This window comes from Protopterus annectens, chromosome 9.part0 (genome assembly GCF_019279795.1).
Source record: "Protopterus annectens isolate FY-2018-M chromosome 9.part0, PAN1.0, whole genome shotgun sequence".
Taxonomy (NCBI): domain Eukaryota; kingdom Metazoa; phylum Chordata; order Ceratodontiformes; family Protopteridae; genus Protopterus; species Protopterus annectens.
This window is the reverse complement of record NC_056743.1, coordinates 19,190,426-19,217,925: the sequence shown is the minus strand read 5'-3', so window position 1 is coordinate 19,217,925 and position 27,500 is coordinate 19,190,426. Positions and strand designations below refer to the sequence as shown.

The 27,500-nt window shown below is 39.4% G+C and overlaps 1 protein-coding gene across 1 annotated transcript in view; it reads left to right on the top strand.

Moving 5' to 3' along the window:
* Positions 1-27,500, top strand: part of CKAP5 (cytoskeleton associated protein 5) — a 4,315,141-nt gene that overhangs the window by 1,867,860 nt on the left and 2,419,781 nt on the right. Inside the window, exon 13 of the mRNA XM_044084803.1 lies at positions 9,269-10,828. Within this exon, the coding sequence (XP_043940738.1) occupies positions 9,269-10,828 (1,560 nt within the window). The remainder of the gene's footprint in view (positions 1-9,268; positions 10,829-27,500) is intronic.

The window sequence follows — 27,500 nt, the reverse complement described above, 5'->3', positions numbered from 1 at the left end:
CATTTTCTGCAGATATCCAGCTCCCACTGAAAATTCAGTTTCTTAAAGTGTGTTACATTAACTAAAACATTGAATAAATATATAAAAAATAGTTACTTGATTCTTGGCTTGTGGTAATAGAAGCCTGAGTCAATTGGTTTGCATGTTAATTATTCTAAAATTGCTACAATCATCCTTGGCTTTCTGTTAACTGTTTCTGATCTTGGACATACTGGATTAAACAATGCCAGCAGAGGTAAAAATGGTCATCTCCAACCTGAGGTGTTAAGTGCATTGGTTTCTGGGTTTGGACTGACTTTCATTTCACTGAATGAGAGGTTTAATGCTGAACTGTTTAAATGTCATGCATTTCAATGTATTTATCTGAATGTGTTAACCGGTATAATCTATTCATGCATTAATTACAAAGTAGTAAAGTAAAATATTGTCTAGGTGCATCATGTGGAGAGAGAATGCTTGGCTTAATTGTTTGGGGGTGGGTTATGCTGTTTTATGAAATGTGTGTCACTTTATACAGGATTCCACTCGGTTGTGGAACTCAGTCATAAGTGAAGGTTGGACAAAACATTAGTGCAGTCTTTTTTATTAAATTACTATTTAAAAAAAAAAAAAAAAAACTTTGTGGTTGGTGACAGTGGGGTTACAAATGCCTGTCGCAATTTGCTATAGGTGACTTGAATTTTGGAGTAAGTTTTACAGATAATGGCTGTATTCTGCTTTTTAAGCTGTTCTGTAGAGTCTGGCAAGTCATCTGGAGAGGCAGTCAGCTTTGTAGGAGATGGCTATTTGAAAAAATAGTGGGACTTGTTTAGACTCCACCCATGGACATTACAGGTAAGTGAACATTTTTATGTTTGTAGATTTTCATTTAAATTGTGTTATTGATGGCATCCCTTGTATTTGGTGTCATTACCGGAGAAATTTAAGTGACCGGTATGCATCTGATGTACTTCTGGTTTCCATGTTGCATGGTTTATATAGTGTGAGGCTTTGTATTATAGGTTTAACTTTTCACAGGTTGCTAGTTTTCCTACACCGAGTGTGCAGTAATTTCAGTGTATGTTTGTGTTAATAAAAGAGTGTTGTTTACATTGCTAACTGGCTATTTTTTCACTGATTGCTTGGGAGTCTTGTTTTCTAGGAGGTTTACCATGTTCTTTTTGCTTTGCTCTGCAGGATTTTAGCTCAGCTAAGTTGATGTGGTCAATGTTGAAGGTTTTATTGTAGCTTATTAGCTAGGTATTTTTTATACAATATTTATTGTATTTCACTTTAGTGGACAGTGACAAGTTTAGAGTTAGTTTTGCTGTGTGTAAATGATGAGTGGTCTGAGCACAACTAAGTGCCACAGCTGAGCCATCAACACCAATGTGCAGCTCAGGCAAATGTCTAGCCTTCTGTGATGGTGAATGTGTGTACACACACAAATATATATATATGCATTATACACACACACGTATACAAAACTTAAAGCTTTAAAATTCACTTTTCACACAAAAACAAAGTAAAAAGCACTTAAAAATGGTAACCAATTCAAAACTTCTAGATCCTGTAGAATGAGCCCCAAAACTTGGAGACTGATGGTCTGAAAGATTTGACTTACATATACTAACTCCAAGATGCCATTTATCAGAATATTCCCTTCTGTCTGAGGTATGGTGATCTTGGAATTGGTATATATAAGTTAATGGGGTGTGGGGCGGGCCTGCCCTCCACATGGGAGGTGCAGTGGAGCTTTTCCCTGCAAAGAAATTTTTAAGGAGAAGAGCAATTTTCGAAATTCATTCTTGTGTGTTTTCAGTCTCTTTTTTTTCTGTCTTGTTGGCACACAGCATTTAAAGTGATGGCTTTTCAATAAAGAGCACTTTAAAGCCTTTCCAGACCCATAAAGTAAAATAAACGCAATTTCTTCTGAGAAAAAAATATTTTTTATTTACTTAAAACAACTTTTCCAACTTACTTTTATACATACATAGTAAGTAAGTAAACAGACACACACATTCCATGTGAAATTGTGATTTCATTTATTTAAAAAAAAAAAAAATTAGCAGGCAAACACATAGGTCTCATGTGAAGTCATTGTTTTATTTATTTGACTATTTTACAATGAATGACTTATCTCGGCATACATAGCTATTTTTGATATAATGTAACAGTTGTACAGAGAAAGTGTAAATTGCAACTAAGAGCAAATGTGTTATTTTGTTGCAGAGAATTTGCTGATCAGTCCCGACAAGGTAAGATGTCTGTAATGTACATTCATTAGTTTAAAGAATACAATTACACCTAAAAAGAAAACATAAATAAATATGGAGGCATCTGTGGATATGTAACATAGCCACTCGATTAAACAGCTTATTTATATTTACACATTTTACATACATGTGCATTCATACAAATATTTTAGGCATGGGCAATAATAGCCTTAAAAATGTGCCAAAACAGCTATTTCCATACAAGTGAAGAAGATGTTCTTTAAAAAAAATTGTAAGGTAGTGCTTACTTTAATATAATTAGAAATTTTGTCCGTGTGTCCCAAAGACATGCTGTAGGTGGATTGGACACTCTAAATTGGCCCTAGGCATTAGTGCGTGCATGTGTGCCTTCTGTATTAGGTTGGGCGCCGGGCTGGCAACTTGACACCGTAAAACTCCACTGCCAATCATGAGCAGACAGGTGATCCACTGTGGCGACCCCTAACCGGGCAAAGTCGAAAGAAGATGATTCATGTACCAGCTACTCTTAGAGAGAACAAGTAGCTACATCTCTCGGTGATATTGAAGTGTATTAACCCACCAGTTCGTTTGCGCAGGAATAGGAGTGGGCGCTGTGATTGACATGCCAGAGGGGGGTGATTAAGTACGGTAATTTGCCGTGTTTGACATGGAATGCCCACTGTAATTCGTGTCATGTAATTAAATGTTTAACAGGCAAATAAGCATAAACACTAGAAGGTAATCCACGTGTAATTCTATCTTCTGCTTTTGGCTCATGAATCTTTTGAAAACTATTCCCACAGGTATGCATAGCCATCACAGCTGTAAAACAGCACACAAACGTGCTGCTGCCCAGAAAGGCAGTTCTGAATATGCCACTTACGTTTCACAAATGGAGAAGCATTTTCAAAATATAAAAATCAAGCCCTAAAACAGTGTCTATGCACTTAGTGTGAAACTGCCCAAATGCTCTTAATTTATGGAATTGTCTGTCCCGCCCATGTACATCTGCTATACTAAAGAACAATAACAATTTATCAGCATACCAGTCCATCTCTTAGTGCGATAATTCTGAACAAAGCCAGTAATAATGGAGAATTCAAATACCCCCAAATCAGGGGCAGATTTTACACATTGCTGTTACAAACTTAGAAAGTTGACAGAACAGCAGGTTTTGAATTGGCATGTATTTCCAGAGGAACATAACGTCTGAAATTCAATGAGAGGTCTTATTGAATAACTCCACTCATCAATAACTAACAAAAAAAAAAATCAAGATTTTGTTTAATTAGCAACAAAACAAACATACGAGGCAAAAAGTGCTTTCTGCGAATATGTACAGTGCAACGGTGTCTGTCAAAACATTTAAGTTTTCACAACTGTTTATCTAACCTTAGCCCACAATGCACATGCCTATTTAGACCGGGATTCTCCCCACATTCGCACAAAACAATTAGAATAAATAAAAAATAAAATACCATCTAAACCGGGCACCTAAAACTGAATTCTGTAAATTCCAACTACATAAACATTACTTCATGCAGGGATTTGGACGATAACCCTAGCCTTGAGTAGCATCCTGCCATCACCCAGAAAGATACAACAGTACAAGGACAAAATGATTGACTTCAACAATTGGCTAAGCTTCTGGTGTCATTCTAAGGAGATCCAGTCTCTCTGCCTGGGATGACATGATCGAATAACCACGATGCTTTGCCAGAGATGGTCTGCACCTGTCGCCCTTGGGATTCTGGATACTGGCTGAGGCTCTTGCCACCCCTATATTGCCTTTTTAGGCAAGATTCAAATGACAAATTCACCACCGTAACAGTACAAGCAAGCAAAATCTGAGGGTAATGTTACTTAATGCTAGAAGTCTAAACCTCAAGATGCACTCACTCGAGGCACTCATTAAAATGGAGAGCATCATCATCTGTGCAGTGACAGAGACCTGGTTCAAGGTTCCAGAGAGCACCCCTGCATTACCAGGCTATAATTCATGCCACACCTTTCGGCCACTTAACCTGGACCGAAGCACTAAAGGCTGAGGTATGTCCATATTCATTAAGGATATCCACACCTCCAGGTTAGTTTCTCAGCATAATGTATCTGAGATTATCTAAGTGCAACTAACTCGGGGCAAGACCGCAATGCAAATTGTAGCTTGCTACAGATCCCCCACCATGCCCCAGGATTCCCACTCCTCATTTCTTGATACACTGGAAAATATTAGAGTACAACCTAACACCCTAATAATGGGCAATTTCAACTACCCCTCCATTAACTGGGAAAACTACTCGTGTACCAACTCTTGTGCTCAACGTTTTCTGGAATTCATAAATTCAAATGCCTTGGATCAACTTATCCACTCCCCTACCAGGGGCAGCAATATCCTAGACCTGGTCATTATCAACATGGGCAACCGATGTTCGACACCAGAGGTCAATTCCTCGTTGGTCAGATCCGACCACAAGCAAATCACCTTAGACATAGACATCCACATCCCACCCCCACCACCCATTAGGGAAACCACCGTAAAAAATTTCTCCAAAGCCAACTTCACGCTTCTTAAGACAGAAGTGGCAAACTTCACGACACCCATGCTGACGGACAGTAGAGATACGACTGCTGAATCCTGTACAATTGCACTTTATAAGCACTTACACGAGTGCATGGATCGTGCAATCCCTAACAGAACAAAGATGCTATCCTCCAGAAAAAGGAAGCCAATCTGGTGTCCCCCTGCTATAAACAAACTCTACAACAGAAGAAAGAAACTGTTGCAAAAAAAGAGTAAATCCCATGATTGGAGGAACTCTGTGATCCGCCTCAGTAAGAAGCTGAGATCCCTCATAAAATCCTCCAAAGCTAGTTCGGAAAACAAAATGGGTCTATATTATAACATCAAAGTTCTCTAACATTGACTGTTATAATATCGAACCATAATGTTGAACGCTGAAAAACAGCGAAGGTGCAGGACATCGAATTCTTTCCCAGGGAAAGAATTCGGTGGGCCGTTGCTGTGGCGTCACTGTTTTCAGTGTTCAATATGTTGGAGCGTTACAGATCGGGTTCAGGTAAGTGTGCGATTGTTTGTAGGTTAGGGGGGTGGTTTAGGCAAGTTAGGGTTAGGGCGCGGGTCAGATAAGTGCGCGATTGTGTGTAGGTTAGGGTGCGGGTGAGGTGAGTGTGCGATAGTGACTGACCTTAGGGTTGGGTTAAGGTAAATGGATAGCTAGTACTGTATGTAAAGTTTTGTTTAGGTGTAGGATTTTAAGTGTATGTGTGTGGATGGCTGTTTTTTGTGTGTGTTTCTTGGAATAGCAAATTTTTCCACTGGGAAAAAATTCGCTATTCTGACTGTTCAATGTTTTCACACTTCTATGTTTAGAGTTCGATATAATAACATTTGATGTTAGAGAACTTCGATGTTATGATATAGACCCAAACAAAATTGCCACTGATTCTAAAGTCAACCACAAAGCATTCTATTGCTATGTCAAGAATCTCAATGGCAGCACTCAGATCTGTTTGAGTTACAGCACAATGGCACTAAATATACAGAAACTGATATTGCCAACATCCTGGCAGATAGGTTTAGTGCTAATTTTACCCCTCTGTCATTCCCTAAAGGGCCCATCTCTATACCGGAAGAATGCAAAGTACCTGTAATCATGGCTGCACAGGTAAAAAAACACACACTCTAAAGCCAAGAACACAGCATCCATGGGACCTGACAACATCCCAGGCTGCGTTCTACATGAGCTACAGAACGAACTGGCACCTCACCTAAGTACCATGTTCAGTCATAGCCTCAGCTCAGGCTTTGTGCCCACTGAATGGCGCACAGCAGTGGTTATCCCACTCCACAAAGTGAGAGCCACCATGGACCCCGGGAATTACCGCCCCATTAGCCTGGTCTGCAAGGCTATGGATCGTATCATCATGGAACTTATAAACAGTGACATTGGTAATCTCCAAACTTTGGACCCTACCCAGTTCGGGTTTGTAAAAGGCAGATCATGTCTCCTAAACCTGAAAGACGACTTTGAAGCGGTCACCAAAGCTGTAAATGAGGGTAAGGTGCTTCATACAGCCTATCTAGAGCTTGCCAAGGCTTTCAACACCATCCCACACTCTGGAATTATAGACAAACTCGCTAAACTAGGTATAAATCCCTGTCACAAGATGGGTTGCCAACTGGGTCACTGACAGAACTCTCACAGTGAAGGTAGCAGACTCTAAATCCAACTTCAGACCAGTGACTAGTGGAGTACCACAGAGTTCAGTCCTAGGTCCTCTCCTGTTTGGTATCTACTTCTCTGAAGTACAGGCTAACACAGACGGTGTTTGACTAACAAAGTTTGCAGATGACTGCAAACTAGGAGCCATAATCAAAACTCCTAACGATGTGGACATCCTACAAAAGGGCCTCACTGAGACAGATGCCTGGTGTCAAAGCCATGGCCTCAAGCTCAATGCCAAAAAGTGCATTGTCATCCCTTTTGGTAAAAACTCTGTACCCATGAACTACCACATAGGCGGTAGTCTACTTAACACCAAAGGTGTGATAAGAGACCTTGGGGCACAGGTGGACAGTAGTCTCTTCTTTGATCACATTGCCACAGTAGTCAGGAAATCCTTCTTCATGGCACACCTCATCACTAAAGGTTTCTCATCCAGAAAAAGAGTTAATTGTTCCCCTCTACTCATCACTCATTAGACCCATTATAGAATACAGTGCCCCTTTTGGTATGTACCTCACAAGACATCTACTGGAAAGGCTACAGAAATACCTCAAAAAGAGGATTACCAGCCTCAAACAAGATGCCCTATGCAGACAGTCTCAAAAAACCCCAGCTTTACTCAGTAGTATATCGCCTACTTAGAGGCGATCTCTGCCTAACATACAAATCTATGTCAAACCCAGAGCTGTTGGACATGCTCCACATAAAGAAATCCCAATCACTCCGAGTTACACGCTCTAGGGACCTAAACCTTGTCACCACAATAAACGGAACATACTGGAGGGATAGATTCCTGTCCCAGAGACTTCCCATACTCTGGAACAAACTACCTATCTATATCAAACAAAGCTCCTCCTCATTAGCACTCTTCAAGAACAATCTTGCTGATTGGATGGGAGATGGGAAATTCACCCTGGGGATCACTTATGTGGCTCTGCTTGACAGAGGCACAGGAAAATAATTTTCTTGGGTGGCAAAAGCCAGGGTACCCGTTTGGCTAGGCTTATATAGGCCCTAGGGCCAATAGCCCAGTACCTACCTATGATAATGAAGTGCATTAACCCACCAATTAATTCACGCAGAAAAGACTTGGCAGCTTTCAGTCAAAAGGTGGGCGGTGTACTGACATTGCTGTCACAGGTGGGGTTTGTGAGTGGCTTGCTACTGCGCATCGGATGGGTTAATGCACTTCAGTATCACCCATTTCTCTTTCTGTATCATCCCCTACACAGATTTTCCGATACTTTACCACTCTTTGATAACTCTAAACATTCCTAGAGGTAGTTGTCTCTACTCTGTTCTTAAGGTCTTCATGTTAATGTAAGTATGAGATGGAGTAAAAAGTTCACTATTCTAATCTTTTGTAATAGCTTAAACTTTCAGATCCACAAATGCCCTTGGTGTATTTTCTATGTGCTCTTTCCAATATACTTAAGCTAATTTTATTATAAAAGTACCAAAATATGCCTTAGATAGACAAGGTGCTCCCAAACACTCAGATGTGCAAATAAACATAAACCAAAGTCAGTAATTAGTGGTGGAGCACAGCAGATCAAATAACCAGGAATACACCAGCTGTACGTGAAGGCTTTAATCCACAGTATCACAAACGACAAATATAGAACACAGAATGCTGCAGCTGATAAGCGCTTTCACTCAAGAAATGAGCTTCTTCAGATCAATTTACTGCTACCCATAGTGCCCCTATATATACACATAAATAAAATCAATTAATTATTCAAACCAGACAATTAGAGTAACACATCTAGTGAAAAGAGTATATATCTCTTATAATAATTCATACATTATTTAAAATATATATTGCATAACAATAGATGTTAAAATCATATCTCTTATAATATTTAAGCAAATATATAAAAACTGTAAAAAAGTATATGTAGAAAAGATGTATATAAAAACGTATAAAAAGCATGTATATGTGACCTAGATGAAACACAGCTTGTAAACATATGAGCATCCAGACATTTATACTACACACTCTATAAGACACAATGGGATGTGGACCTATACTATCTATATTTGACATTAATGTTCCTTCTTTTTTTCAGAGCTGGTTTTATAGAAGCTCTCCCATTCAAACCTGACCCTTTGTCAGCCCTCAACCTCATAATCCACTTGCTTTCCCTATCTTCTGTGTGGTTCCTAATGTCACCACCTCTAATGTTAGGTTTTATTTGTTCTAGAACCCTGAACAGAAAAGTGTGTGAACTACCTAATTCAACCACATGTTTAGCTAATGCATTGTGTATTAGAACACAGGAAATAGTAAAGATACAACAATAGATGGTGTTATGCATAATGGTTCTATGCAAATGAATTTATATCCTCAGGTTCAGGTTATGAATAAATTGCCAAACCAGGATGATAGGGTCGTCAGACCCAAGGCAACTAGTAGGAACATGAATATGACAGAAACAGGTCATGGAGAGATTCCTTTTCCTTTACCCGTGAGGAAGGACAAGGGTATGAAAAGGGGGCGATCCCTAAGCAGAGGGCGACAAAAAAGGAAGGCCTCAGAGGAATTCCATCCACAGCATACAATAAAGAAAATGTGGAGGAACAAGATAGGGCAATGAATATGATGGACATGTACTTAAAGAATGATAGTACACACATTGATGACTCACTAGTTTGTAATATATCTAGATATGAGCTAAACAATATGAGATTAATTTACTAAATAAAGGACTCACTTTTATTCCTAGTGGGCATAGCAATCTAGCGGACACGGTACTGGACACAAGAATGTTCTGTCGGAACTTAATGCTAAAATTGATGTTTCAGAATAATACTATGAATACTGATACTGGGAATGAGACATCATTAGGATTTAAAAGGTTAAGCAATTTCACACCGATACATCACCCACTTGTTGAGGCTTATCTAAAATTAACTGAAGATGAACTACACAAATATTTTAGTGGTAAGTTACATGTAAAAAACAAGGATAATCTCAGTAGAAAGGAAAGAGAAAGTCTACGGAATTTACAGTTGAATGAGGCAGTTACAATTAGACCGGCTGACAAGGGGGGACAAGTTGTAGTTATGGATACTACGTGTTATCAAACAGCTATGTTGAGATTGTTGAGTGATAAGTTTTACTTAAGAATTGATGCAGGTGTAGTGAGAAACATCACTTCAGAAGTAGGGAATATCCTGCTTGATATGTTTAATGGCAGAGTCATTGATAAAGAACTGTTTGAGTACCTTAAAATTCCAAATCCTTTAGTTCCTATGATACAAGGTTTTCCAAAGATACACAAAAGTATCAATGACCCGCCCATGAGACCAGTAGTATCAGGGCAGGGTTGGGTCACTGAACACATCTCTATATATATCGAAAAACATCTACGTCCTGTATTGAACATTAATTCTACTATACTTAGAGACTCAAAGCAGTTTTTGCTTGAGTTATATGATTGTATGAATAGTGGAGTGAACAATGATGAGTTGGTATTGGTTACGTTTGACATCCAATCGTTATTCACCGTGTTACCTAATGATTTGGGCATTATATATGTCAGAGAATATCTGTTGGAGCATAGCACATTTACACCAGGTCAGATAGACTTATTGACACATTTATTAAATATCGTATTGGATAACAATATTTTTATGTTCAATGAGTTACTATATAAACAACAAGCTGGGGTTGCCATGGGTACGCCATGTGCAAACAGCTATGCAAATATGTTTCTAGCTCATTGGGAGAACAAAGTACTATTTAGAACTAATGAATACATACAATCTGTAGTATTTTACAAACGTTTTGTAGATGTGTTTATGTTATGGAGAGGTGGTGTTAGTTCGTTAAAGGAATTTCCTGGGATGATTAATAACTTAACTAATTATATGGTATTCACAATGTGTCATTCTATTCATAGAATAGATTTTTTAGATTTATTTATTGAAAAATTGGATAACGGCCTATTGAATACTGGAGTATATCGTAAACCATGTCACCACAATACTATGCTATCAAGGTATAGCATGCATCCAAATTATATATTCAACAACATTATTAGAGGACAGGGGATGCGTGTCTCTAGACTTAATGCCACCAATGCAGGTTTTGAAACAGGCATCCAAGATCTGAAAGAGAGATTGACGGATAGGGGCTATAGTGGTAAAGAGATTGATAAGCAGCTTAGTGATATACAGGAACTTAGGCTAAGTAGAGCAGCACCATATTATGGACCTAGACCTGAGAGAGATGAGGATCGACGAATTATGAGAAATGTAGTTAAGATTTCTTTACCATATACTAATGATCATAAGGGTCTTAAGGATATATTTAACAAACATTGGTCTATATTATGTACAGATAATGGGATTAAACAGGTGGTAGGTGATGAACCGAGCTTTTTATATAGGAATAAATTAAATCTGAAGAGGCTGTTATGTTATTCTAAAAAGGATGGGCGACAAACAGAACTTGGTTCCACCAAGGCATGTGGGCACTGTAACCAATGTATCTATATTGATAATGGAACAGTATTTTTGCATCCTGACTCCCATGTACAGTTCAAGACCCAAGTGGAGGCCACATGTGTTAGTATGAATATTGTATACCTGGCAGTTTGCCAGATGTGCAATGCGTTCTATGTGGGCAAAACGAACCGCCAGTTTAAGGACAGAATACGTGAACATACATACCACATGAGAAAAGGGAACATACACAATGCATTAGCTAAACATGTGGTTGAATTAGGTAGTTCACACACTTTTCTGTTCAGGGTTCTAGAACAAATAAAACCTAACATTAGAGGTGGTGACATTAGGAACCACACAGAAGATAGGGAAAGCAAGTGGATTATGAGGTTGAGGGCTGACAAAGGGTCAGGTTTGAATGAGAGAGCTTCTATAAAACCAGCTCTGAAAAAAAGAAGGAACATTAATGTCAAATATAGATAGTATAGGTCCACATCCCATTATGTCTTATAGAGTGTGTAGTATAAATGTCTGGATGCTCATATGTTTACAAGCTGTGTTTCATCTAGGTCACATATACATGCTTTTTATACGTTTTTATATACATCTTTTCTACATATACTTTTTTACAGTTTTTATATATTTGCTTAAATATTATAAGAGATATGATTTTAACATCTATTGTTATGCAATATATATATTAAATAATGTATGAATTATTATAAGAGATATATACTCTTTTCACTAGATGTGTTACTCTAATTGTCTGGTTTGAATAATTAATTGATTTTATTTATGTGTATATATAGGGGCACTATGGGTAGCAGTAAATTGATCTGAAGAAGCTCATTTCTTGAGTGAAAGCGCTTATCAGCTGCAGCATTCTGTGTTCTATATTTGTCGTTTGTGATACTGTGGATTAAAGCCTTCACGTACAGCTGGTGTATTCCTGGTTATTTGATCTGCTGTGCTCCACCACTCATTACTGACTTTGGTTTATGTTAATTTTATTATAAGATTTACAAGTGATTATTCCATACTCTAATTTGGGTCTAGTGTAACTTATAATCCATCATATATGATTTCCTAGACATAGTATAAATCTTTTTTACAGCCTATAAATGTAAAAATGAGTAACCAATTTGCTGATTATGATCAGAAAAAAAAATCAACTAGATCTACTCATCCAGGTTCTTAAATTAATCCACATTTTAAATTACTGTGTGCTGTATTAAGTACTTATCCTTCAATCTATCGCTCTCAAATCTCATAGGTTTTGCTTGTTGATAAATGTATCTCCATATATTATTTTCCTGTGCCCAAATGGTTTGAATTGCTCTAGTTATTCTGTCCTATCTGTGACAGATGTAAGCTGTTTACCTATTTAAAGTTATCTGCATACAGGCAATAGAGCACCAGAAGTGAAAAAGGTAGATCAGAAAGAAGTAACATAGAGCCATGGGCCTGGGTAAGAGCTGTATGGGGCACCCTGACTGTAACCTAGAGCTTCACCTGTCCAGTTAGTGTGTCTTTACCATGTTCTATTTGTAAGCCTTGCTGTTATCCATCTTAATCAAAATTACATCAATAAATAGTTCTAATGTAATGATCATTGTTTTATGTATGATCCTATCAAAGGCTGACAATTAAGTGTATATACCTATATATTACACCACAGCACAAATTGTCATTTAAAATTGTTATTGTATAATTACAGAACATCATGTTGCAGGTAGTTGTATATCTATTTTCAGGATATGCATGCTTATATAGAGTTTCAAGTCCTAGTATTTTCAGTGCTGATGATACATTATGTAAAATAACCTTCAACATTACTTTTCCATAAAAAGAAACTAAAGTTATTGGTCTCTGTGACTCTGGGGTTGTCCTGTTTCACTTTCCCTTAAATATGGGCAGAATAAGTGCACAACTCCAATCCTGAGAAATCTCCTCATACTTTAATGACCTGCTGAATAACAAGTTTATGCTGAAGTATTCTCAGGTCATTCTGACTAATTCTGTTTTATCCCTCTCCTTTGTGTCCAATGTGTGCATATTTGTTTCAATATCATTTAATTTAATTTCAGTATCTGAAGTTAACGGGATGTTATTAGCACAAACTTTCACAACCTTTGTGCAACTTTTTTCAGTCCTACCACGTCTTTGTGTGTATATAAATATATATATTTATATATTATATATATATATATATATTTTTTTATATATATGTATATATATATTTATATATATGTATATATATATTTATATATATATGTATATATATATTTATATATATATATGTATATATATATTTATATATATATATGTATATATATATTTATATATATGTATATGTATATATATATTTATATATATGTATATGTATATATATATTTATATATATGTATATGTATATATATATTTATATATATATGTATATGTATATATATATTTATATATATATGTATATGTATATATATATTTATATATATATGTATATGTATATATATATTTATATATATATGTATATGTATATATATATTTATATATATATATATATGTATATATGGGTCTCCTTCTAATGCCCGAACGCTTTAGCCGACAGAAATAACCCGCCAGAAACCCGACAACGGTTGACCGACACGCCGAATCCCGACAGACGGAAGACCGACAAGGGGAATGTGTAGCGACCTGGTAAGTACGCGATAGTGAGCGATTTAGGAGTAGGGAGCGGACAGGTAAGTGTGCAATACTCAGGGATGTAGGGTTAGGGTGTGTGATAGGTGAGTGTGCGGTAGTGTCGGAGCTTGGGGTTTGGGGTGTAAGTGAGTTAGGGTTAGGGTGCAGGTAGGGAGTGTGTGCGGTAGTGTCGGAGCTTGGGGTTTGGGGTGTGTAAGTGAGTTAGGGTTAGGGTGCAGGTAGGGAGTGTGTGCGGTAGTGTCGGACCTTAGGGTTAGGGTTTGGGTTAGGGCTAGTGGATATGTGTTGTAGTGTACTGTGTTGTTGACGTGTAGTGTGTCGGTGTTATGGTGTTCGGTGTTTCGCGTTGTCGGGTTTGTGTGTTGTCGCGTTTCTGGCGGTTATTTCCCTGTCGGCGAATCGGCGTCTCGGGCATTAGAAGTAGACCCGTATATATATATATATATATATATATATATATATATATATATATATATATATATATTTATATGTATATATATATGTATACACATACACATGACTCTCTCTGATATTTCTTCTAACATACCCCCAGCTATCAACAGGGAGCAAGTCTTGGAGGTGCTCACTAAAGCTAAGTGGGTCCTGACAATATTCCTGGTTGCCTCCTAAGCAGCATAAGACATGACCTAACAGCATCACTTGAAGCACTGTTCAGCAGACTCAAAACCGGTTATGTGCCAGGTGAATGGAGGGCCACAACAGTCATCCTTCTACATAAGGGTGGACCATCAGCCTGACCCCAGGAACTGCAGTCACATCAGTCTTAAGAAGTCTTGTACGCAAAGCCATGGAAAAAATTATCATGGAAATGATCAATAAGGACATTGGCAAACTACAGACACTGGGCCCATTCCAGTTTGGATTCATTAAGGGAAGGTCTTGCCTGCTTAAACTGTTGGCATCTTTGAGAGGGTCACCATGGCTGCAGATGAGAAAATAATGCATACCACTTACCTTGACCTGGCCAAGGTGTTTGATGCAATACTCCGCTCTCAGAACTAGACATAAATCCCAACATAACTCACTGGATTGCAAGCTGGCCCCTATAGGACCAAGACGTCATCAGGATCAGTGACACTACCTTCACCAAGAGACTATTGACCAGTAGTGTCCCAAGGTTCCTTGTGTCCGCTCCTGTTTTAATATCCGTGTGTTTGTGTGTGCCAAGGACATTGATATATATATGGGTGTCAAGCTCTGGAGTAAATGGAAAGTGCTGCAACACCCAGACGAGTGACACCATTTGTATTTGAATGGTATACAATATTGACAGTCCGTAAGTAGGGAAATATTTTCTTTCCATGGGGGTCATGTGATCTCAGAGTTTCTTTATAATTAGCAGGGGGATGTGGGGGGGATAATTAGTAGGGCATATAAAGTATTGCATGATGACTATAGGAATCAGAGGAGGTGTGAAAGTTCACAAAGAAGCAATGGGAGGATATATGTAAGGCTCCCAAATATGCAACAATGTCTAGAAGATTTAGGATATTTGCTTGAAAGTGTTTGCATAGTTTATTTTTATTTTGTTTATTTTACATTTGTTGACCAGGCTAGTCTAACTGGATACATGTGCATTTTCAGTAGAGGCCCGGGGAGAAAAGCTCCAAAGAAAAAAAAATCAAAAATAGTTGAAACACTAATAAAGGTTACAATAATGTAGGCAAAGTACATATTTGTATACATTGTTACCGTTCATTTAATATGACAATACAATTTAGGAGATCACAAAAGATAAATTCTAAAGAAGTAATGTTATCGATGGTTACTTAATTTACAGTTCTTGATTACTCTGGTAATAAGGGAGAAGAAACTTAGTCAAAGAAAGGTAGTAGAAGTAAAAGTGTTAATACAAATCGGTCAAAGGTTAGTCAGGGTTAAAACAAGGGCAAAGCCAGTGTGTTTTAAGGTGAACTTTAAGTTTTTGTTTGAAAAAAAAAAATCCTAGTCTCCCGTCTTTCCTGACCTAGAGTAGCCCAAATACAAGCTTTGCTGCATTCTGGACTTTTGGAAAGTTCCTGTGTTGCCCATTTTCTTTCTTGAATAAAGGGAGGCTTCTTTGTTCACCAGTGGCAGTGGGGAGCTTAGAGCAGCCTATCTATCCCTGGAGGAGTGTTCCCAGCACAAGAATCTGGTAGTCTGTTGGCCGTTTTGGGCCAATTTATAGCTCTTTCAAGTCCCCCCTGTATAAAACCCGCTTAAGCTCGGCTTTGCACGATTTTGCGCATAGCGCAGCATCGGGCAACGCCGCTTAATTGGGTTTAAACCATTCTCTGCCCCACAAAGTCTGCTCTTCACTTTTTCCCTTAGAACTGATCTAGTTCTCATGATAAACACCCTATTCCTACTCTAAAGCCTGGCACTTGCTCACTAAAGCAATTATATAAGTCAGCACTAAAAAATTAAAAGCACTACACCCTCACAAACTCCCCTTGAGTACCTTGTTCCCCATTGGCCCTTTTTTTCAATTATAAAGGAATTCCCAATACTATTCTAGCATGTCCAAAGGTCAGTTGTCAATCTCTTCTCTGGTCCAGCTGGTGAATCTGGGAATCTTGAGGCAATGTTACAACTGCCTCATGTACACAGACAACCCTCGCCTCCTCCCAACAAATTCCAACACATGAGAGATGCGACCATATAGCCAAACTGGAGGCTAAGCTCTCTCAACTCAGTACTGGCGTAACCAGTCAGGAGGAGAAGGAAACCACACTCGCTACAATTCCAGTCTCACATAGACCTACCACGACAGCAAACCAAACACATAAACACACAGAAACATACTCTGAGGCTCTAAATAAAAATCTGCCTAAGCAACAGAGACCTCCAAAGCAGACACCCAAGCAACCTCTACCCCAAAACAAAACATGTGCAACACACAGCTCACAAAGCCAGTGTGCCGAACACATTGCCGAGCTCCCCACTGCCACTGGTGAACATAGAAGCCTCCCTTTATTCAAGAAAGAAAATGGGCAACACAGGAACTTTCCAAAAGTCCAGAATTAAGGCTAAACAACACACCTGATACACTTGTAATAGGTGACTCTATTGTCAGGCACACTGACGTCCCCCTCACCAGGCTGAACAAGGAGAAGGTCACGGTGAGCTGCCTGTTGGGCGCTAGGATCTGCCACATAACACAAGCACTCAGGTCACTTCAAGGCAAGTACAAATATGACTCAGTCATTGTCCATGCTGGTGTGAATGACCTGAGACGTACCTCGCTGGACTACATGAAAAGAGTCATAGAGGAGCTCTCTGAGCATGTATCCCAGGCCGGTATGACCCTGACCTTGAGTAGCATCTTACCCTCACCAAGAATGATGCCACAATATGAAGACAAGATGATCAATTTCAATAATTGGCTTAAGTATTGGTGTCATTCAAAGGGGATCCAATGCCTGTCAGCCTGGGATGACATGCTCGACAAGCCACGATTCTTTGCTAGGGACGGCTTGCACCTGTCACCCCTGGGCTTTCGGATATTGGCAAAAGCTCTTGCCACCTCCATAGTGCCTTTTTTAGGCAAGGCTCAAAAGACAAACCCACCTCCATAGGTATCACAAGGGATAAGAAACTGAGTAATGCTACTCAATGCCAGAAGTCTAAACCTCAAGATGCACACACTCAAAACTCTCCTTAGCATGGAGAACATAGATATCTGTGCAGTAACAGAAACCTGGTTCAAGGCTCCCGAGAGCACCCCAGCACTACCAGGTTATACCTCATACCATGTTTTTCGGCCCCAGAACTTGGACCGAACCACAGAAGGAGGGGGTAGTATCAGTATTCGTCAAAGATACCCACACCTCCAGGTTGGTGGCACAGCGTGAAGCATCAGAGACTATCCATGTGCAACTAACAGTGGGTAAAACTGCCTTCCAGTTTATAGCCTGCTACAGACCACCCTCCCAAACCCAGGAACCCCCACTCGGCCTTCCTGAGAAAACTGGAAAATGACTCTCTCTCCAAACACCATTATATTGGGCGACTTCAACTACCCAAACATAGACTTGGGAGCATTACTCTAGCTCCAACACCCTAGCCTAAAGGTTCCTAGAATTTCTAAACTCAAATGCTATGGAACAGCTTGTTACCACTCCCACAAGAGGGGAAAACATACTGGACCTGATCATCACCAACATGGGGACTTTATGCTCCAGACCAGAAGTGTATCCCTCACTGGTAAGATCAGACCATAAACTAATCTCACTAGATATTCACATCCCGATCCCAGCCCCTGCCCAGAAAACCACAGTGAAAAACTTCTGTAAAGCAAATTTCAGACTCCTCAAAACCGAGGTGGAATCCTTCAAAGCCCCTGGGCCTGTGAAAAATACGGCCTAGACCGCAGAATCCTTTATAAACGCATTCTATGAACACCTTCAGGAATGCATGGATCATGCAATCCCAAACAAAAGCAAGACCCATTCCTCCAAAGGCAGGCATCCTGTCTGGTGGAACCCAGCCATAAACAAACTATACAATAGAAGGAGGAAGCTACTTACATGACAGAGCCAAATCCCAAAAAGGGAAGGCATCTCTGATCAGTATTAGCAAATAACTACGGGCGCTCATAAAATCGTCTAAGGCCAGCTTCGAGAGAAAAATTGCACAGGACACTAAGGATAATCACAAGGCTTTCTTTAGTTATGTTAGAAACCTGGGTGGGAATTCCCAGATATGCTCAGAATTGGTCCAAAATGACAAAAAATATACCAAACCCACTGACATTGCCAACATCCTTGCTGACAGGTTCAGTGCAAACTTCTCCCCCCCCCTTCCCCACCAAAAGGGCAAATATCTATCCCAGCAGAGTGCTGCACCCTGACATCTCAGATGCTCAGGGAAGAGCCGCCCTCTCCAAAGCAAAAACCACAGCATCAATGGGGCCAGACGGTGTCCCGGGCTGCGTCCTACATGACCTCCAAGAAGAACTAAACCCAAACATAAAACTACTGTTCAATCTCAGCCTTACTACAGGATATGAACCCAAAGAGTGGCGTACAGCAACCGTGGTCCCTCTCCACAAAGGTGGTGCCTCAACGGATCCTGGAAACTGTCGCCCCATAAGCCTGACTAGCTTGGTCTGCAAAGCTATGGAAAGGATCATCATGGACCTCATAAATAAAGATATTGGGAACCTACAGACACTGGATCCTACCCAGTTCGGCTTTAAGGGCAGATCCTGCCTCTTAAACCTGGTTGATTTCTTTGAAACAGTCACCAAGGCCATTGACGAGTGGAGGGTGGTCCACACAGCCACCTGGACCTCGCAAAAGCCTTCGATACAATACCCCACTCGGGCATTATAGATATGCTCACCAGCTTAAACATAAACCCCTATGTCACTAGATGGGTTGCAAACTGGCTCAAGGACAGAACCCACACTTAGAATTGTTGGAGCCATGTCAGACTTCAAACCAGTTACAATTGGCGTCCCACAAGGCTCAGTCCTGGGACCTCTCTTGTTCGGTATATATTTCTCGGAGGTACAGACCAACACTGAAGGACTGTGGCTGACCAAGTTCGCAGATGACTGCAAACTGAGCGCCATAATCGCTTCTCCAGCCGACACAAGCATCCTACAAAAGGGCCTCATAGAAACAGACAACTGGTGCCAGTGCCATGGCCTCAAGCTAAACGCCAGAAAGTGTATAGTCATCCCCTTCGTCAAAAACAAAGTGCCCACAAATTACCACATAGATGGTAATTCATTAAGTATGGAAGAAGTAATTAAGGATCTGGGGACCCAAGTTGATAGCAGTCTCTCATTCTACAACCACGTGGCCAAAGTGGTTAGAAAATCATTTTATATAGCCCACCTAATCATGAAGGGATTCACATCTAGATCAGGGGAGGTCATCGTGCCTCTTTACTCATCCCTCATCAGGCCCATAATTGAGTTCAATGCCCCTTTTGGGATGTACCTTACCAGACACCTGCAGCAACTGGAAAGACCCCAAAAGTACCTCACCAAGAGGATCAAAGGGCTCAGACAGCTGCCATATGCTGCCCGGTTAAAGAAACTCCAGCTCTACTCAGTGGCATACCGCCTGCTCAGAGAGGTGATCTGTGCCTGACGTATAAAGCCATGTCCAACCCGGAATTAATGGTCATGCTGCACCTCAGAAAATCCAAATCCCATTGAACTACACGCTCGAAAGATTTGAACCTCAGCACTGAAATAAATAGGACATGCTGGATGGACAGATTCATAACCCAGAGGTTCCCTTCACTCTGGAATAAAATCCCAGTCCAGGTTAGGCAGAGTCCCTCATTGACTTTCTTCAAGAGGAATCTTGATGAGTGGATGGGAGATCGTAGATTTACTCCGGGTATCACTTCTGTGTCACTGTTAGACAGACGGCACAGTATACTAACCTCGAAAAAGGGCATAGCAAAATTCATTTTAAAATGGGTGGCGAAAGCCAAACACACTCTGGCTATGCTTGTAAATGCCCTAGGGCAGATAACCTAGTATGAAACTATAACCTAAAAGGGTTAGGGAGGAATAGTGATGGAAGTTCACTAGGTAGAAGGTTCCAGTTTTTTCCCAACTGTGTTTGAGAAGAGAGCGTCACCTGCCATGTTATTGGTTTTACTTGTGTAAACTAGTAGTTTATTTGAAGAGTGTAAGGTGTTAAGGGTTTTGTAGGGGGTGATCAGGCTGGATAGCATTTGAGTATTATGAGGATGGTAAAGGGTCTTATGGGCAATTAAGCTGATTCTGAAGTTCCAGCCAAGCTAGTTGTTTTAGATTCTGACAGTGGTGGGTTCTGAAGGCTTTTCCAGTGGCAAATCTGGCAATATTGTATGATTTAGCCAGTTTTTGAAGATTATTTTTAGACAGATTAGTATAAACAGGAGAGGCATAGAGAAGTGTTGAGATTACATGAGAGTGGGCAATAGTAGATCTAGCTAATGGAGTAAGGAAGGGTTTGATCCTGTAGAGGGAGCCCATTTTTTGTTGACTGTTTTTACTGTGTTAATGAGAATCAAAGTTGAGGTTGTTGTCAATTGGACATAGGAGTTTGGTTGTTAAATCGGGTGATATGAGTGTACCATTGTTAGAAGTGACTGAGAAATCTGTTGGGGTTGAATTTACGGGTAGGAGTAAAGAGAAGGAGCTTTGTTTTTTTTTTTTGGATTCAAGAGGAGGCAACATTGAAGATATCCTGTTTCTACGAAGTTAAACACTTTTTGAGTTATGGATTGCAGTTCAGATGAGGAGTTGGCTGAGCATATAATTGTAGCGTTGTCTGCATACCGTATACACATAGCATGAGGAATTGCTAAATGAAGATCATTGATGAAAACTGAGAATAGGAGAGGGCCTAAAATGGAGCCCTGAGGGACACCTAAGGTGACTGGTAAGTGGAAAGATAGGTTATTCTTCCAGAGCACAGCTTGTTGCCTATTAATAAGGTAGGAACTGAATCATTTTACAGTCTCTGGATCAAGAGAAAGAGATTTGAGAATAATTTTAAGTAGTTGTTGCTTTACCATGTCAAAAGCTTTGGAAAGATCAATAGAGAGTGCTGAGGAGAGGATGTTGTTATTTCTGTTATTGTTAATGGAGTTAGAGAAGAATAGGAGGGCAGTAGAGGTACTATGGAATGGCCTAAAGCCATGTTGGCACTCAGCTAGTATGTTGTTTTGAATTAGATGGTTGAGTAGCTTGTGTTTTATTGTCCCAAGCAGACCCAAAAAATATTTCCTCAGGTAAATTGCAAATGTTGAAGGTTTGATGGGGAAGAAAGAAGTAATTGGGAACATATTTTTGGGGGGCTATAATGAGATGTCAGACTTCAAAAATCCATTGTGGACTAATCTGTAAGAAACAATTCATCTGGTTATGAGTAATCATCATATGTTAACTCACTGGTTGGATGTCTTTACAGGACAAGAGGTTTGTCATCCATCCGAACTTGTCCACTCTGCAACTGACATTGTGGGCAATAAGGTTTTGATCCCTTTTATGCACCTCTTTTCTGAAGAAGTGTTCAGGATTTTACAGGAGGCAAGGAAACCCTCAACCATAAAATCTTTTATGTCCAAATGGAAGAGATTTTCGTTCTAATGTCATGGTTGAAAGCAGGGTCTTCTTTCAGTGTTGACCTACTCATTTATATGCGTTGCTCCAGTCGTGCTTGGCCTTCTCTTCTGTGAAGGCCCATTTGTTAGCCATTTCTGCTCGTCTGTCCTTGAATCCTCATTTCATAGGTTGGTACTGGGCTCTCGGCCGTAGGGGCCTATACAAGCCTAGCCATAATTTCCCTGACTATTTCTTCCCACACTATTTACATTCCTGATCCCCTGTCTAGCAGGTCGACTGATGTGATCCCCGGGGTGAATTTCCTTTCTCCCATCCAATCATCAAGGTTCTTTTTGAAGAAGGCCAAAGAGGCGCTCTGCTTGACATGTATGGGCAGTCTATTCCAGAGTCTGGGGAGTCTCGGAGTCAGGAACCTATCCCTCCAGCATGTTTTGTTTATTGTGATGACAAGGTTTAGATCCCTGGAGCATGTGGCTCTGAGGGATTGGGATTTCTTTGTGTAGCATGTCTGACAGCTCTGGGTTTGACATGGCCTTGTATGTTAAGCAGAGATTGCTTCAGAGTAGAGAAGATGCGACAGAGTATAGCTGAAGTTTTTTAAGGCTGTCAGCATAGGGCATCTGCTTTAGGTCTGTGATTCCTTTAGTGAGGTATTTCTGCGGCCTTTCCAGTTGTTGCAGTTGTCTTGAGAGGTACATATCAAATGGGGCATTGCATTCTATGATGGGTCTAATGAGGGATGAGTACAGTGGGACAATGACCTCTCATTTTGATTATCACACCATTTGTTAAAGGCATCGTGCATATTAGGCCTGCAAGAAAACCTATTCCTCCTCCATGGGACCTTAATTTTGTTTTGGTAAAATTGACTCAGACTCATTTTGAACCTGTAAATTCTGCTTCTTTGCAACATTGTACCTGGAAGACTGTTTGTTGCTGGCTTTTACTTCTGCTCAGAAGGCTTCTCAGCTCCAGACCCTTACTGCCATTCCTCCTTTTTTTGTTTTTCACAGGGACAGGGAGTCCCTTTGTACTAATCCTTCTTTTATGCCCAAGGTAGTCAGTGAGTTGTCCTTAAATCAGTCATTACAACTACCTTCCTTTTTCCCTTGTCCTCATTCTGGTAGTGATAAGGTCCTGCATACTCTGGATTTGCACAGACAGCTCAGGTACTGTTAAAACTAGGACTACTTGTAAATGTGAACAGCTTTTTCTTTCCTTTCATCCTAGGCATTTGGGTTTGACTGTTACTAAGCAAACTGTCTCCTCCTGGATATCTAAGGCCATTTATTTTTATTTTTTTCATGGCAAATCTCTTGCATACTTTTGTTAGAGCTCATTCCACTAGGCCTATTGCCTCATTTAGTGCCTTCTTGAAGGGGTTTGACACCATTCCATCCTTGAAGTTGCTACTTGGTCTTCAGTGCATACCTTTAATGAGCATTATATGTTGGATATGGTTTCTAGGGCAGAGCAGGTTTTGTTGAAACCATTTTTTTTTTTTTTTTTTTTTTTTTTTTTCTTGAGGGCTGTTCTCAGCTTTCCACCTCCCATTCTTGAGCCTTTTTACTCCCCTTTCTGTACCAATTCTGCAACAGTGATATAGAATGACATAATACAGTTGTGTAAAATCTTAACATAACAGTAGATGTCCTACTGTGCATTTTGACAGTATTTGCTCCCTCCCTCCATCCATCTCTTGTTTATTCTGCATTTTTTCCTTCTGGATGTGTATGGACTCACTTGTCCTTTGATGCCTGTTCTCTTTTAGAGCAGTAGAGTTCTAGTTAGTTGAGTCCATAAATCCCTTTTTTTCCCCATGTTCTGTGTGGGGAACATAAATGTGACATAGGGCACAACCAATATCTCTTAAGCTTATTTATACTGGCCAAGTGACGTGCTGTCCAAGATAATACATCCCTTGTGTACCGAATACTGCACCAGAGAAGTGAAGGATATCAACTGTTATGGGAAGATTTTAGACAGCTGTACTTTGTCACTTTGCTCCATCATCACTACCATGCATACCGCTCAACTGTCCAGATTTTCCCTGAATGTCCAGATGTTTGCCTCTTATTTTTGATCTATTCCTCAAAAAAAATTGATTTTCTGGCAAATCACTGACTACTGAAGTTACTAAATAATGACACATTTGAGTTTCAGACTTCATATTCTACAGAAAAAGCACACTAAGAAATACTGTTATTCTAGCAACTTTCTAAGTTTATAAGAGCAATATTTAAAATTGTCTCTCTTTTGGGGCATCTGATCCTTATATTAGCTTTGTCCAGATTTTTTGTGCTAAGAGGTTGAGAGGTATGCTCTCATGTGATTAAGGTGGAATGGAAACAGTTTAAATGTTACCAAGTAGGGTTAATCTGTCAGTTGGAATCACACTCATTAGGTACTGTTAGAATGATGACAAAAGCTGTACAGTGTCATTTCAGTTATTTGTTTATATATAGTAGCAGTGGAACTAGAAACAAATTCATACGGATATAAGGTTAAAAGAGAAAAAAGTGTTGAAAATATAAATACAATGCAGTAACTCACTAAGATGTAGCATGTACAGTAGAAAGTGCGTTTGGCTAGTAGCCAGAAATCAGTAAAAAAATAAAATATGAAGTGAAAGGAAAACATGACTGTATGCTAATTTTTAAACTTTACATCACTCATGCTTTTACAGATGTACAAGCAGCCCACTCATAAAAATAGTGCATTTGTCTAATAATATTCAGAAATCAGCACATAAATTAGAAGCTGAAAAAGGAACAGAAGGACGTGTCTTCTAATGCTCCAACCTTCTGTCACACACTTGCTTTATACAGAATTACTAGCAGGTCAGAAAGTTACTACACCAGGCTAGTATTCAAAAAATCAGAATGCAATAAAACATGAAAAGAAAGAAAGAGAAATATGGTTTCCACTACTGTTTGCCTCACTCAGATTCTTTCTACAGGTAGAAGCCATGTCATGAAATTGCTGTAGTCGGCCAGGATTCACAGTCACCACAGAATAAAATATGAAATGAAAGTAACAAAAAACTCTGTTTACCAATGTTTTAAAAGCCTTGCATTACTGATGAGCTACTTCTGTGTGGAGACATGCGTGAATGGGTGTACCTTCGTTGAAGGTTGTGCGTCAGGGCCGGCAACTCGGCACGTAAAGTTTTACTGCCAATCATTAGCGGACCGGAGTTCCGCTGTGGCGACCCCTAACCGGAAAAAAGCAGAAAGACACAACAACATTACTGATGTGCTCTGTAGAGTAGTAGCAGCAGCATCAGGTCATAAAATGCCTGAAAGGCTACTTTTCTCAGCGCGTAAAATGCACAGATTAAACCAATGAATGGCTCACAGACAGAGCTGTTGTCAGTACAACTGCAATTTGAGGTTGAATTTGGTGAACATCTTTGAAACTTCCTCCAGGAACTCTTCCTCCACCCCCCTCAGCCACTGAATCAAAACAAAAAATCCCTGAGATTGTCCCTTTAAAGCATCTTCTGGTTTTTCCAACATAAAATCATTGACGGTTACAGGGCTACATAAACTACTCCCCTACTGGTACAGCTATGCTTTCCCAAAAGTCTAACATACATGTTGATTTTAATGTTAATATCAGTACAAATTATACAACACTGTGCACAAAATCCGCACTTTTTGGTGCCACCATGCTCCATAGATATCACTAAGTTGCCCTGTTCCAATAAATTCGACCCTACCCTTGTCTACCACGTCCATCTGGAAAAAAAATGTACCAGTATTTCTTGAGAATATCATATATTTGTTGGTGATCTTGTGAAAACCTGGTTACAAAGGAAAGATGGAAGGCATTAGATGAGCTACCCTCTCTTACCTTGCTCGTCCTTGTTAGTATTTGAAGAAACACCCCCAAATTACCTACCTAAAGTGTAAAAGGGTTTGAATATTCCATCCTCTAATTTCCTCTTCACTTCTTGATAAATAGGGTCAGTAAGACTTGAAGGGTAGCCTTTACATCAACTACTTAGATGTTCAACTTAAGATGTGGTCAGTGTTTTATTTGTGACCTGTTTAGAAAACTAACTTATTCAAATAGTTTATTACACTATCAAAGTAGTCATCCTGAACATGTGAATAGAGGGTTAGTAAAAGCACAGTATGCCCGGATTTCCCATAAGGTGACAAGGGATGGAGATTTTGTATTGCAAAGTAATACAATGAAACAGATGCTTTTAGCACATGGCTACTCTTTAAGTCTTATTGACCGTGTTTATCAAGAAGTGAAGAGGAAAAGAGAGGATGGAATATTCAAACCCCTTTACAATTTAGGTAGGGAATTTGAGGATGTTCCCTCAAATACTAACAGGGAGGAGCAAGGTAAGAGAGAAAGGTGGCTCATCTAATGCCTTCCATCTATCCTTAGTAATCAGGTTTTCACAAGATCACCAACAAATATATGATATTCTCAAGAAAAACTGGTACATTTTTTCCCAGATGGATGTGGTAGACAAGGTAGGGTCTACACCTAGTATTATTTTTAGGAGAGTTGTTGCCATCAAGAATTTAATGGAACAGGGCAACTTGGTGAAATCTATGGAGCACGGTGGCACCAAAAAGTGCTGATTTTGTGCACTGTGTTGTATGATTTGTACTGATATTAACATTAAAATCAACAACATTTATGTTAGACCTTTGGGAAAGCATAGCTGCACCAGTAGGGGAGTAGTTTATGTAGCCCTGTGTAGTAACTGTCAAGGATTTTATGTTGGAAAAACCAAAAGATGCTTTAAGGACAGGATTTACGAGCATGTTAGAGACATCAGAAATTATAACAAAAACAATGCTTTGTTGAAACATGTTAAACAGTTTCCTGGACATGTGTTAAGGTTTTTGGTCCTTGAAAAAGTTGCACAAGAAATACGTTGGGGTCCCTGGGAAGATTACTTAGAGTTCAGGGAACTGGTTTGGCAAGTCAGGCTAAATGCAACCAAGTTTCCGGGACTAAATGATGCATTGAGTCTGATTAGTTTTCTGAAATTAAAAGCTTATTGGAACTATTAATGGACTAAGGAGACAGAATAAAGTAGAGGGCAGTTCTTTATTATTAATAGGAAGTTTTATTATTGACATTTCTGGTGGTTATATTAGGCTCGTAGGAGGTTGCTGCTACACTTTTACACAATTTACATATTTATACTCACATATATATATATATATATATATATATATATATATATATATATATATATCTTTTATATATATATATATATCTTTTCACTGTGTATTCTCATGTGGTTATTAGTTTTATTTAGTATCAGGAAGGGTATTATGGCTCTACAAAACAGTTTATACAACTGGCGGTGCACTGTTTTAGATGTAATTTTAAGATTTGTTTATTGTTTAATTGGATTGTCATGTGACTTGAATTTTTTTTATATAAAATGGCTTCTAGTAGCAGTGTACTGTTTTGATGAAGTCAGCTGATTGATGCTGACGAAAGCACTAAAACAGATTTCAAAGTGCTTGGAAAGTTCCTTTCTTGGTTTTAGAAGTCATTGAGCATTGTATGTCAATATGAAGTGCATCCTGAGGGAATACAGGCTGTCCAGAAATGTGAAATATGCAGTTTGTATCCTGTGTTTACACCTATATTTTCCTTCTTTTTTAGAAAGTTAGAACAGATATTTTACAGCTAAAACTGTATGGAACTAGGATTACTTTTTTGGGATTGCGAGGCACTGCCACAGTAAATTGTATCATCTGTCTGGAGTATTTTCCACCTACAGTTAATCCAAGCCAGAGTTTTGATCAGTAATCCCTTTGC